A 13914-nucleotide genomic window follows, 5' to 3' on the forward strand; every position below is an offset into this window, starting at 1 on the left:
TAACCCTTTCTACCTGATGCAGAGTTGGAGACATTCCTGCAGTGTTCCCTAAGCTTTTTCTCTCTGAAGAGTATCGGACAGCATTATGGAGATGATGTAAAATGTGTTTGTGTCTGCAGCATCGTGTTGTGGTTCCTAAAGCAGGAAAAGTGTCCGACCTCTGCTCTGCTCTGTCTGAGATGACCAACGTACCTCCCTCACAGGTCAGTGTGTTAAGTCTGTTAAACAGTAGTTAGTTATGGGCTCAAATAAAGGTCAGTTTGTAGTTCAGAGATCAGTTCAATCCCAGTGCTTTCATGTCAGCCTGTGTGAACCTGTGACAAAAAAATCGGTGTTAGGAATTTATGATTGTGTAGAAAAGATTGGATGTTTTAGAAGAAATGAGAACTAAATCTGATTAAAAAGACATCAGTGACCCACAAAGAGTGGGTGGGATTTGTGTTATTTTTCTCTAAAACTCTGAACCTTTACTGCATATTCATGAGTGTCACAATACCCATCACTGTAACTTAAAAATGTAAACTAGACATTAGGGCTGGGCGATATATGGCCCTGAAGCAACTTCAGGATGTTTCAGAGTATTTCTGCAATAATGATTTTCTAATGATACGTTGCTTCTGCTTGAGGTGGTGAAATGAGTTTGTTGCATTGCCTCTCCTTTTGCTGTTACCGTCTTCTTGCACTTAATGTTTTTGTCTGATCTCTTGTAAACGAACCCCTTCCACACCCCTGAAGTAAATGCTCTTTACTTGTAAAGGCAAGGCAAGTTTATTTGTATAGCACATTTAACAAAGCAAAATTTTGCTTTACATAAAACATAAAAGCAACAGGGAAATATAAAAAAGTTATAGTGTTACAATCAGGGTTAAAAGAGCTAAATGGAAATATTTAATTAAAAGCAATGATAAAAAGCTAAAAAAACAAAGAAAAAGAAAACCGGACAGTAAAAGTTACATTGCAGTGTAAGTTATCAGTAAAAAGAAAAATCCTAAATATTTAATTAAAAGCAATGATAAAAAGCTAAAAACAAGTCTTAGTGAGGACTCGAGCAGCAGCGTTCTGAATCAGCTGCAGCTGTCTGATGGATTTCTTAGGGAGCCCTGTAAGGACACTGTTACAGTAGTCGAGTCGACTGAAGATAAATGCATGAATAAGCTTTTCCAGGTCCTGCTGAGACATAAGTCCTTTAATCTTTGTAATTGTGTTAATGTGGCTCCTCAAATTCAGGTCTGAGTCCATGACTACACCAAGATTTCTGGCTTGATTTGTGGTTCTTAACATTACAGATTGAAGTCGAGCTCTGACTTTCAATCATTCCTCCCTGGCTCCAAAAACAATAACTTCAGTTTTATCCTTGTTTAATTGAAGAAAATTCTGGCACATCCAATCGTTGACCTGCTCAATACAGTTACTCAGCGCCTGTATGGGATCATAGTCCCCTGGTGAAATGGTTATGTAAATCTGTGTGTCATCTGCATAATTATGCAAACACATTTTGTTGTTTTTCAGAATCTGAGCCAGTGGAAGCATGTAAATGTTAAACAAAAGATGCCCCAGAATGGAACCTTGGGGAACTCCACATGTCATTTTTGTCAGCTCAGATGTGTGATTACCTATAGACACAAAGTAGTCCCTGTCCTTTAAGTAGGATTCAAACCAGTTTAGTACTGTGCCAGAAAGTCCAACCCAGTTTTCAAGTCTGTCTAGTAATATGTTGTGGTCGACCGTGTCGAATGCAGCACTGAGATCTAATAATACTAAAACTGAAATTCTGCCACTGTCAGTGTTGAAGACCTTAATAAGAGCCATCTCAGTGCTGTGGTGTGGTCAAAGCGCCTTTTCTAGTTGTTCTGACCAGTCAAAGCACTTTACACTACATCACAGTCGCACACTGATGAGCAGAGGCTAACGTACCACCTGCTGATCAGGAACAGAAATGAACACATTCATACACTTTCACACACCGGTGGCTATGCTGTCGAGCTACAGCCGCCCCAGAAAGTCACTCTCCTTTCTGGGAGTAACTCCTTCGCTGGTGAGCCAATAGCAGTTTTACTTTCACTTTCACATTTTTCATATTAAACATTACGCTGATATGTCATGAATCATATGACGTGGCACATCTCTATCCCACAAGAGTGGGAACATTTATAAAGCACTGATTCACACCGCACACACACGTGCATTCTGCCCTTTCCCAGAGAAACAAGCTTTTAGTGTCTTTGCTCTTTACAAATAAATTACCTTCAGAATATTGGTTGTCTTTTAATTCAATTGAGCTTTATTTGCATGAATGTCAAACAACAATATTGCCAAAGCTACAAATAAATTACAAAGGAACAAATAATTTCATATAGTTCATAAAATAAAGTTAACAAAACGATAAATGTGTGTTTGTGTTTAAAAAATATTAAAAAAATAAAGTAAATAAAACGGCACATTCTTTTTAAACACAAACACAGTATAAAGTAAATAAAACGCTAAATTTGTGTTTGTGTAAAATAAAAATAAAGTAAATAAAACAGTAAAAGTGTGTTTGTGTTAATAAAAAATAAAGTAAAGTAAATCAAGTGTTTAAAAAAAGTGTTTAAAAAAATAAATAAAAATAAAATAAAGTAAATAAAACGGTGAATGTGTGTTTGTGTTTAAAAAAAATAAAAATAAAATAAAATGTGTTTCTGTGTAATTGTTTTTTTTTTCAATAAAAAAAATAAAACTAAGCTTGTGTGTTGTGAGTTCAGTTCATATAGTTCATCAAATAAATAAACATTGTCTTGTCGTTGTTTTTTTGTTGTAATCTGAATGTTTAATTGACATTTTTGCTCTCGTCGTCACCTGTTTGTCTCTTGAAGCTTTTGTGACTGTTACTTGTTACACTTATTGTTTGTATTTCTCTGTGAACTTTTATCTGAGCCCAGAGTTTGTGGACTGATGAGACCTGACGGTGAGGATCAGAGGAGGAAGGTGTTGACTGTGTGTGTGTGTGTGTGTGTTTCAGATGGTGGTAGCTGACGTGTTCAACCATCGTTTCTATAAGATCTACAACGCTGATGAATCTCTGAGCTGCATCCTGGACCGAGACGACATCTTTGTGTGAGAAAACCTCGACTGTTTTTATCAGCTGTTTGTCTTTGAACTGTTTGGTTCGTCAGACATGGCGGTTTTTGGGGTCACAAGATGAGACTAACTTGCCGCTGCGTTCAGGTACGAGCTGAGCGTGCTGGAGGAGCAGCAGGAGGAGCAGGTGCTGCTGGCGCTCTACCTGAGGGAGCGCTCTCACTACAGAGATTACGGTTCGGGCAGCAGCTCGTACGGCACGACGCTGTTCGGACACCCGCTGCTGCTCAGCGTGCCGCGCAGCAGCTGCAGCCAGGAGGCGCTCTACAACCTGTTCCTGCAGAGGCTGGCGTGAGTACAACACACACACTCACTACAGTGAAGTTACCCTTTTGTTTGCTATTGGTTTGCTATAAAGTGTGTATTACTGAGGTGTGTGTGTTTGTTTGTGCGCAGGCGCTACGTGCGACCTCCGAACTCCTCGGAGGAGCTGGAGGAAGAGGAGGAAGACGATGACGAAGAGGAGCTGTACAAGACTCAGACCAACGGCATCAGTGACGGTAACGTATCCTCCTGCAGCTAAAAGCTTCACATTAATAACAATAATAATAATGATGTTTATTTGAACAGCACAAAATCAGTACAAGAGTACTGTCTCTGAATTGACCCTTCGCTTAGCCACGTCCCGAATACACAGCTGGCCAATCACAGCGCAGCATAGGGCTGCATCTCAAAAGTCAAAACCATCTCCTTTCCTAACCGCCTCTCCTCTCCTTGATGGAAAACATCACGAGGTCAAGGAAAGATGTGAAGGATAATCCATAAGGACTCAGGAAAAGAGGCTCCGACTTTTCTAGGCGACTTAATTATGCGACGCCGGATGTTACTGACGTGACCTTCCGTGATGAAACTACAACGTTCTGAAGATGGACTACAAAAAGCGCCCCGTGTTGTAATGCAGGCCGTCTAAAGGTGGACAACACGGTGGAAAATATTACTTCATAACCAAGATAGCAAAAAGGCCTGTAAAAGGCGAGAAAACGGCGTTGAAACAGTTTTAGATTACAAAAAAGCCAAAAGAAAACAAACCAAAAGAAAGAAATTATGAGAGTCTTATTAAAGTATCATAATGTGGGTCTGTGTTGGAAGGATTTTGTTAAATGTGGTCAATGGATTTTATCGTTTGAGACTGAGAACGTGCGGTATTATGGTTTTTGGCTTTTTCCCTCTCCTTTTATTGAGTTAAATATCTTTTTTGTGCATGTAACAGGTTTGCAAAGTGAAAAAGCCCAAAGTGACTTCCCATCTCCCACAGAAAACTCTGCTCTGAACTGAAAACAGCTCGTTTGTAGTCCAGCCTCTTCCCTTTCATACTTGTGATGTCACAGGGATGAAAGCTAAACGCGCCTCATATAACGCTCGCCAAGCGGCTACTCGGACACGCCCTCAGAAACAGCGAGCTGCAGCACACAGCTCTCCTCTCCCTTCCAAACACTAGCTACCCTCCAGGCAGTCAGTGGACATAAAGTTGTTCCTGTGATGTAGAGACAGAGCTCAGTTAAAACTTTATGGATACAGATTAATAACTCACCGCTCTGAAACTCTCGCTCCAGTCCATGTTGCCAAGCTGGTCGGCAACACGTACGGCTGAACCCGAGCTGTTTACCGGCTTCTCGCTGACCCGCCCTACTCTGCTTCTGATTGGCTAGTAGTCCTTAACTAGGAACTGAGCATGTGCAACTCCCAACAAAGATCATTTAGAGACAAGATGTATCACTCCACAGCTAAAACGAAGCCTTCAACACAGGGTGGAAAGAGGAGCTGCAGCAACGTGCAGTCTGACAAAAAATATAACCATGTAAACCTGCTCTGGTACAAACTCTAAATAAGATTATGACCCTGAAAATGAGCATAATACCACTTCTTTAATTGTTGCCGCCGCAAGGAATTGTTGGACTGCATTCTCTCCTTTCCTTAGCTAAAGGAGATATGAAAGGCAGCATTAAGGCTCCTTTCCTCAGCTTTTAGAGAGTTCGACCAGCTCTTATCATTGCTGCCACTGAAATACTTCTGGTTCACTTCACTCAGTCAGAAAAAAGACTTTTCGAACGCAGCCTCGGTCTCGCTCTAACTGAGGTCCAACACTTTCATGGCTGCGCTCCGTTGACTCTAATGCTAAAAGAGTTGTTTTCCAGCTTTTTCTGGCCATTTTATTCTAAGATCTGGTCAAACGCTGTTCCTGGGACACTTGTAATAGTTACAGCAGCTACCCAGAGAGGCTGAAAGGAGAAGGACGATGTGTTCTCTGTCTAAAACCTAAAATAAATCCAGAAACATGTCGGCTGTGGATTGTTCCTCATGCTAGCTAACTTCCTACTGAGTGTAACGTAGTAAAGTCCTGCTGTTCTGCTTTGTAATGACTGTAATAATGAACAGAGGCCGACCAGCTGTACAGGAACACTGCTGATCCTTAATATCGTCACTTGTACTGTGTGATCGGCAGGCTTTAGCTTCTATCTTTCATTTTTTTCACTTCAGTCTGAGTCAGTTTAACAGCCTGAATACAACCTTCAATTATAATGTAACTGCAAAACCGTCTGCTTCTTTCTGAGATCGTTTTTTTTAAACAAATTTGACAACATTTCTCAGTGCAGTAATAGACAGTGGCAGCGCCGACAGTTTGTCGGACTTAGTAACTAAGGGTCAATTGTAATGCTTCCCACTATTTTTGCGTTACTTTCACTGATACTTAATGGACACATTATTCTGATTCTGTTCTAGTGATGTGGGTCTTTGTCTCGGATGGGTGAAATAGGACGAATCGTGTCCCCATTAAGAACGACCCTTTGCACATTTACGCACGAGGTACAGCAGCATGACGTCACTGATTATTTGAATCTCCCGACACTCCGACAGGATCGGTCAGGATGAGCTGACAGCAGCCTCTCTGATCAGGAAAGTAACTCGTTCAGTCTATAGAAATCTATTCATGACCTACGCATGATCCATCAGGAGAGCTACCGTCTTGTTAATGAATGTGCTTCCAAAATCTTTTACTTATAAAACAAATGGGGGAAACATGGAAATGTGATGACATTGCACTTCTGAGTTCCACCTCTTGCGTTCCGTCAACATCACGTCATCATTTTACGTTTCAAAAATCGATTTTGCACATTTCTGAATCGATTCAGAATCGTCCACTGCCGAGTCGTGATGCATCTGTCAGTGGATTTCCCCCCTTATACGACACTGAAAATACTGTTGCAGCGGTGAAACATTTGTAAGAATCAAATTTTAAACAAAACACAAGACTTTTAAAGATGCCACTTTATTACAATTCTTTATTCATTAACTGAAGCTTAGCTGCGCTCTGATTGGCTCTGTGTTGTTTTCTCAGATGAGGAGCAGGAGGATGGTGAGAAAGCCGGGCCTTCTCAGACAGAACCCTGCTGCGGCGATACATCTGCAGACAGCCAATCAGGGGGCAACGCTGTAGCAGAGCCCCACCCCAATCTCAACCACGCACATCTGACACTGGACCACGGCGACCCGGAGACCGAGAACGGGTCCCAGAACCAGACCGAGTCCCTCTGCAGCACCAACGCTGAAACCTCCAACAGCACCGATAATCCCCGTAAAGACACCGGCGGGACCACCGACACCGGCGCACAACCACCAGCAGAGCGACCGCAGCAGCACTGCAAGACCACAGAAGAAGAAAAAGAAGAAGACAAGCAGGAGGAGGCGTGTTCCCCGAGCCTGCCAGCCAATGAGCAGCCGGCGAAGAGGAGGGCACGTCGAAAGAGGAGGAAGAGTCTGTTCACCATCCAGGCGGTCAACTCCAACGGGACGACTGAGAGAGGGACGGGAGAGGGAGGGAGCGCCGTGTCCTTCAGCTGTAAGACCCTCATCTTTATAACCACGTCCCCCCTTTAATGCAGGAACTGTTCTAACATTCAGTCAGTCAGAGGCCAGCCTTACATTTCTAATTCCACCATTTTCCCTTTGCTCCATTTATTCAACTTTAACTTTATTGTCCTCAAGGTGAAACAATCCACAAAACAGATTCCATGATGCATTATAATGCTCTGGTTGTGGTTCACTCGCTGAAAGTCGACAATGTTGATATTTTAAACAACTGAGAAACTACACTGAACAAAATTATAAGCCTAAGGCCCACCTGTTCAATCCCCATGCTGTCTGATCAGCACCTTGATATGCAGATGGATTATCTCGACAAAGGAGAAGTGCTCACTGACACAGATTTAGACAGATTTGTGAATAATATTTGAGAGAAACAGGCCTTTTGTGTACAAAGACAAAGTCTCAGATCTTTGAGTTCAGCTCATGATGAATGGGGGCAAAAACAAAAGTTTTGCTTTTATAATTTTGTTCAGTGTATTTATGTTACCTGCAGATTAGATGCAACGAGCCGGAGCGCTGAGAAGCTGCTGGTCAAATGAGTCAGCAGACGGTATAATATGGTATTAGAGAGAAAGTTTCCGTTTCATTGAATTTGTACAAACTACAGTACTGCCTCTCTGTCTCTCTGCAGCTCAGCCTTACGTGGCCATCGACTGGGACCCTGAAATGAAGAAGAGATTCTACAATGAAAATGAGGCCGAGGTCAGTGTGAACATGTACCGACTGTGTGTGTGTGTGTGTATATATATATATATATGAGGAAATGGGTGAGGAAAATAAGTATTTGAACACGCTGCTATTTTGCAAGTTCTCCCACTTAGAAATCATGGAGGGTCTGAAATTGTCATCGTAGGTGCATGTCCACTGTGAGAGACAAAAAAGAAAAAACAAATCCAGAAATCACAATGTATGATTTTTTAACTATTTATTTGTATGAAACAGCTGCAAATAAGTATTTGAACACCTGAGAAAATCAATGTTAATATTTGGTACAGTAGCCTTTGTTTGCAGTTACAGAGGTCAAACGTTTCCTGTAGTTTTTCACCAGGTTTGCACACACTGCAGGAGGGATTTTGGCCCACTCCTCCACACAGATCTTCTCTAGATCAGTCAGGTTTCTGGGCTGTCGCTGAGAGTTTGAGCTCCCTCCAAAGATTCTCCAATAGATTATGTCTCTCACAGTGGACATGCACCTACGATGACAATTTCAGACCCCTCCATGATTTCTCAGTGGGAGAAATAGCAGGGTGTTCAAATACTTATTTTCCTCACTGTATATATATATATATATATATGGCCAGATTATGCTACCGAGGCACAGAAAAAGTATGGCCAGTAAACTATTAGGGATCAAGTATCTATAGGGAAAGAATGACGAACAAGGCAAAAACCATTGAGGGAGACGAGGGACCGTCTCGCCCCTTCATACAAACTGCTGCCATCTGGGCGATGATCTTGCCTCCCTCTGTTTAGCGAAAATAGATCTAAATCTGCATTTGTGCCTCAAGCAATTTAGTTTTTAAACAGTTAAGGCACATAGAGGCAGGATTCTCAGCTTGGTCTGCCTAATTTCCATCGGTAGTAAGGTGCAGGGCGTGGGAAATGATGTGTTACGTGTATTAGTGTGTGTCTACCAGTATGTTTCTCTCTGCGGCGTGTGATGTAATGCCTCCCTACGGGGACAAATAAAGAAATTGATTGATTTTTAATCCATTAGCAGGTTAGTATGGTTGTTTTTTTTTGATGGTTCTGTTGTAATGAAATCTAAAGATGTCGCGTCTTCCTCCTCCTCCTGCTGTAGAAGTACATGAAACATGCCAGCATGGAGGTTCCTCAGCAGCAGACCACGGTTCAGCTGCAGGAGTGCATCGAGCTGTTCACCACCGTGGAAACACTGGAGGAGGAGAACCCATGGTAACACTCGCACACACTCACTCACACTCTCTCCTGGTGAATAACAGTGGACAGAAGTGTACGATGATGATGATGATGATGATGATGTGTGTGTTTTCAGGTACTGTCCGGTGTGTAAAAAGCACCAGCTGGCCACTAAGAAGCTGGACCTCTGGTCTCTGCCGGAGGTTCTCATCATCCACCTCAAGAGGTTCTCCTACACCAAGTTCACCAGAGAGAAACTCGACAGCATCGTGGACTTCCCCCTCCGGTACACACTCGCTCGCACAAGCATCAGATTGTGGCCTGCATATAAAGATGCACTTCCTCCCACTACACAAAAGTGAAACATTAGGGAAGCACCGAATGTTCGGCCACCGAAATTAATCGAAATAAAAAATAGCAGAAAAAAAAGCACTTTCGGTGTTCGGCCTAATAAGTCAGAAGACCGAATACGTTTTACCGAACAATTATGTTGACGTGTCGGCAGTGTGGAAGCATTTTAAAGTAAAGAGAGAAAGATAAATCATTTAAAGATGCGAGGCTTTTAAAACAAGACAGGATAAAGTCGCTAACCTGCTTGTCAGCTCGTTTCAGTGATTTATCCTGAATTCATCACTATGAGTATTTAGTAGTATTTTAATTTATCTATTTTTCTTAAGTATTTTTGTATTTTCTTTGTTTAGCACTTTGACAGACAGATTAGCTTAATCTTGATTTTTATTATCTATTGCCTGTTAATTATGTACTTTATTTGGTATTTTTTATAGCGTCTTTGTATCTTTGGGTTTGTAAACACTTTAAATAGGTACCATATAAATAAACTGGCCGTGACTTTCATCACATCATCTAAACATGGAAGCTCTTTGACTTTAGCTTCAGTCACTGACGTCACATACATGACTTTTGGGTTTGTGGTCTTTGTAATTATGTATATTATACTTAAACAGTTTTATGATAAACTGGCTTTATTGACTTTCAAATATATATTTTAAATTGAAAAACGTGTGTAATTCAGGGCACAATTCAAACAGGATCAAAACATTACTTGTCTCTCGCTGTTGACTACTGTACAATTATTATTTTTTTTTTTCCCTTAAATAAGGTCCTATTGTGGTGCAGCAGAAGGGGAGGGGCTTAGGCTCTCTATTGTGAGCAGGGCTCGGCTGTCAATCATGCCGCGAAACACCCTTTTCATAGAATCAAACAACAAATTTCAACCAAATTTTTAAGAAAAATGAAAACTTGAACTGCCTAAAATGACAGAAACCATCTTTAGTAAAATGTATTTTGTACCTGCAGCCAGCCACCAGGGAGCCGTCATGTCCTTCATGTTTTATAATCAGTCTCTGTGTGAGACACTAAATTGTATGTGTGGTGGTTCTGTTGCAGAGACCTGGACTTCTCCGGCTGCCTCCTAAAGAAAAGTCTGTCCAATGGGGAGCCTCCGAGCCGTTATGACCTCATCGCTGTGTCAAATCACTACGGAGGACTCAGAGACGGACATTGTAGGTCCCTTTTTAGGTTTCGTTTTTCAGCCTCGTCAGCTGATCTAACGCTGATCCAAAGAGGTCATGTTCAAGGTTTCATCAGTCACATGACTCGTTTAGACTTTAACTTTCATTACTGTGTGTTTTTCAGACACCAGCTACGCGTGCAACAAGGATAACGGTCAGTGGTATTACTTTGACGACAGCAAGGTGACCTACGCCCAAGAGGACCAGATTGTGGTCAGTATGACACTCATGTCTTAAAGCTCTGAAACATTTCTGTAACACTGCGAAGGCGTCAGATTAACAGAATGGGAACTCGCGTTACTGTAGTCGAGTGGTTTTTTTTGTGTACTTGTTTTTATAATCTGTAATTTTACTTTTGCTGAAGTATGTTTTGTACTTCGCTACATACAACTGAAGCAAAAACAAAACTTCTCATAATAACTTAAAAGGTCTCTGACATTGTGTTGCACCAAGTATCTGTCAGACCAACTAAAATGTGGCTTTGTGCCCTCAGCAAATCACAAAAGACTGCAATTTAATTAAATAAATATAATAACTATAAAGAAGTTATTTTAGGAGGTTAACTTTTTTATATTTTTTATTTTTACATGATTATATTTTTATAACTAACTTGTACTTAAGTAAAATATTTTAGTGCTCCTTCCACCTCTGCACAAGAGACAGGAATGTGCATCTTGTTCCCATCTCTTACGCACAGTATCTGTTTTAATTAAGAAACACTAAAGCCGTGTTTCCACCAAAAGTACCCGGGACTTTGAAGTCCTCAGATCTCTTTTCAAGGAACTAAAAGGTTCCTTCAGCCGCGGTCTAAAGACCTGCGGAGGTTAGGCAAATAAACCGGCTGACGTAGGCTGCGCGCCGTACAAAGCGATGCACAGGCATCATTATTTGTAATATTTATAAATGAACATCAGATTTGACTGGAACTCCAGGCTGTGCGTGACCTGCTTTTGTGTGGGAGTATAATGAAGAGAGGTTCGTTACAAACTGGATAAAACCATCAAGTTCTTAAAGCAACTCCAGCACAGAGAAAGCAACACAAATAATAAATTCGCGACAGTTTGGAAAGTTATTAAAACATTTCCAGCCGACGTGATGCTGCAGATCAGCTGCAGCATCACGTCTGTGTCGCCTGAGCGTCGCAGGAACGTTTGTTTATCGAGCTTTATTACCTGCTGTAATCAGCTGTTCTCCTTGTTTTGACTTCAGCTCTGCGTAGAAACTTTCTGAAACTTAAAACAGCAACTCCGGACCCAGTATTTAGCGTAACTCCATCAGCTGTTCGCTGTAAACACGCCGCTGCACGCTGGCTGCTGGTTCCGAGCAACACATTTAATGCTGCCGTACGATCTCAGGCGGACATCTGCGAGACGTGTGCGGCTCTCTGACTGTTGATTGTGATTGGGGGGTAAAATAAAAAGCCTATAACTGAATTGAACCCAGTGAGTTCCTCCAAAGGTTCCGGGGTAAAGTTCCTTTGGTCCTACGGAAGCCTTAAGACGCCACACATTGATACATTTTATTTATGTGATAGCTAATTTAATTTGTTTTCTCGAGATCTTGAGTCATTAAAGTAATTCTTTGTCTTCTGCCCCGCAGACCAACGCTGCCTACGTCTTGTTCTACCATCGACAAGATAAGATCAGAAAACCCACCCTGCCCGCCCCCAACACAAGCCCCGCCAACGACATCACTTCCTGCAAAGAGGACGACGACGACACAGAGCAGGGCGCCGCCTCCTACGCCACTATGGAAACAGACTAAACGAACCCTCAAGATTGAGTTTAATTCTACTTCACGGTAATTTGTCGTCTTCATCAGAACAACGGGCCTTTTCTCCTTCTGTCATTTAGTTTTATTTTTGGGGATTTTCTTTCAACAACACCTAAACTTTCTGATTTATTTTCCACCACAGCTACTAAAAACAACAAAAGCACATCTGCAGGCTACGTCTTTAATCTCCTCAGCTCTTATTTGCTCATCTGTTGAGTTTTGGGATGAAACATCAGTTCCTCTGTTTGGTAGAAAACTCGGGTAGTTTGATGCAGCAGGCGCTCAGATTTTAGACCGCTGATTTGATCTTTGAGCTGCTGCAGAGAGGAAACATCTGCTCAGTGTTTGATTATGAAGCCTGGAGTGTGCCAACAGAACAATTCCCAGACTTTTACAGCGTTTAACTATAATCAATAATTCATTTAAAAAAACCTGTTTGTTGATTTATTACATGTAAATAAACTCAACCTGCCAGTTAATCATTTTATATCATTATTCTGTCTTTAAATGATAAATTAATGCCAAAACTAAATTTTGAACGACTTAAATTAGACTTTTCTCCACCATTGATTTGCTTTAACACTTACAGTTTCCCTTCATTGATTAACTTAATTTAAATACAGCACTCGTTAAGACACAGCAGCACTTAAAATGAAGTTTAGGTCCGACATATCTGTTGTGTCGGCAGTAATCCGGCCAATCAGAGCTCTGGTTGCTGCTCTGTGGGTTGGATTTCATTTGTAGGCAGCACATCTTGTAAAAAGGCCTTAAATAATAATAATAATAAATTATTAATTCATCATTTAAAGACAGAATAGTGTGTTTAGTATTTTTTTTTATAAACTCCTGAGCTTTATGAATCTAATTTAACTAATTTTTAATCCCGTTAACCACTGTAAAAGTTTATTAACGATAATTGTTCAGGCGCACCAGGGTCCACGTGTTAATTTAACATTAAACCCGGCTACTTTCTCATCATTTGGCCGAGTCACTTTGAATGTGCAAATTCAAAATCCAGCTGCAGTTCGCTTGTTATAAATGAACTTGAGCTTTCTGCAGACAAGATAACGAACTGTTTCATGTTTTTAAATGAAAGCGGACTAGTTATAGTTCAGTAACGCTTTAAAGTGGACCGAGGAGCAGGGGATTATGGGTAATCAGGAGTATGTAGCCGAGAAATTAATCTTTGTATATTTTGGTTGTTGTTCTATTTATTTTTTTTAATGGAATAATTTCCGCTGTCACGTGACTACAGGATTATTATTTTTTTGTTTCTTGAATGGTTGATGATCGACGGGTGCAGGACATTGAGATGCTTATTTTTCATATGTATAGATAAATAATTTTATGACAAGTAACGCCGTTTAATTTCTCTTATTTTCTTCGGAGAGATGGACGCAGGCGAAGTTTTCTCTTTGAGGTCAGAGCGAGCTCTTACTGATTTTTAAACCGACTCTGTGTACAGTATTTTTGTATTGTAAGAAATGTATTATTATCACCACCGTTCCTCGTGGAGCAGGAGGGAAGGCTTGGGGCGATTTTCTTTCTTTGGTCTTCCCTGTCAAATATCAGATGAAAATATTTTATTGTACTTTCAATCTTTTGATATTAATAAAAGGATTATTATCACCACGAGACAAGAGCCACTTCTTACATTTTGTCACACCCAGTTGCTTCTGTCGTGCCGATTGCGAGGGTAGCGGTACAAACACGTTGCACGCGTTTGATTGGCCGACACCGGGTTTTAGGG

General features: G+C 41.1%; 1 protein-coding gene across 1 annotated transcript in view; it reads left to right on the forward strand.

The window, feature by feature from the left end:
- The window catches only part of usp11 (ubiquitin specific peptidase 11), a 31350-nt gene extending 17549 nt beyond the window's left edge, over positions 1-13801 (forward strand). Inside the window, exons 11-21 of the mRNA XM_038721658.1 lie at positions 120-203; positions 2999-3093; positions 3205-3408; positions 3514-3617; positions 6455-6955; positions 7613-7683; positions 8783-8895; positions 8996-9145; positions 10267-10382; positions 10516-10604; positions 11991-13801. Coding sequence (XP_038577586.1) covers positions 120-203; positions 2999-3093; positions 3205-3408; positions 3514-3617; positions 6455-6955; positions 7613-7683; positions 8783-8895; positions 8996-9145; positions 10267-10382; positions 10516-10604; positions 11991-12155 — 1692 coding nt within the window. The 3' untranslated portion in view covers positions 12156-13801. The remainder of the gene's footprint in view (positions 1-119; positions 204-2998; positions 3094-3204; positions 3409-3513; positions 3618-6454; positions 6956-7612; positions 7684-8782; positions 8896-8995; positions 9146-10266; positions 10383-10515; positions 10605-11990) is intronic.
- The last annotated feature ends 113 nt before the right edge of the window (positions 13802-13914 follow it).

The sequence above is a fragment of the Micropterus salmoides genome, unplaced genomic scaffold, assembly GCF_014851395.1.
Source record: "Micropterus salmoides isolate LMB-PRFRI ecotype aquatic unplaced genomic scaffold, ASM1485139v1 Ms_hic_scaffold_16, whole genome shotgun sequence".
In the NCBI taxonomy this organism is placed as follows: domain Eukaryota; kingdom Metazoa; phylum Chordata; class Actinopteri; order Centrarchiformes; family Centrarchidae; genus Micropterus; species Micropterus salmoides.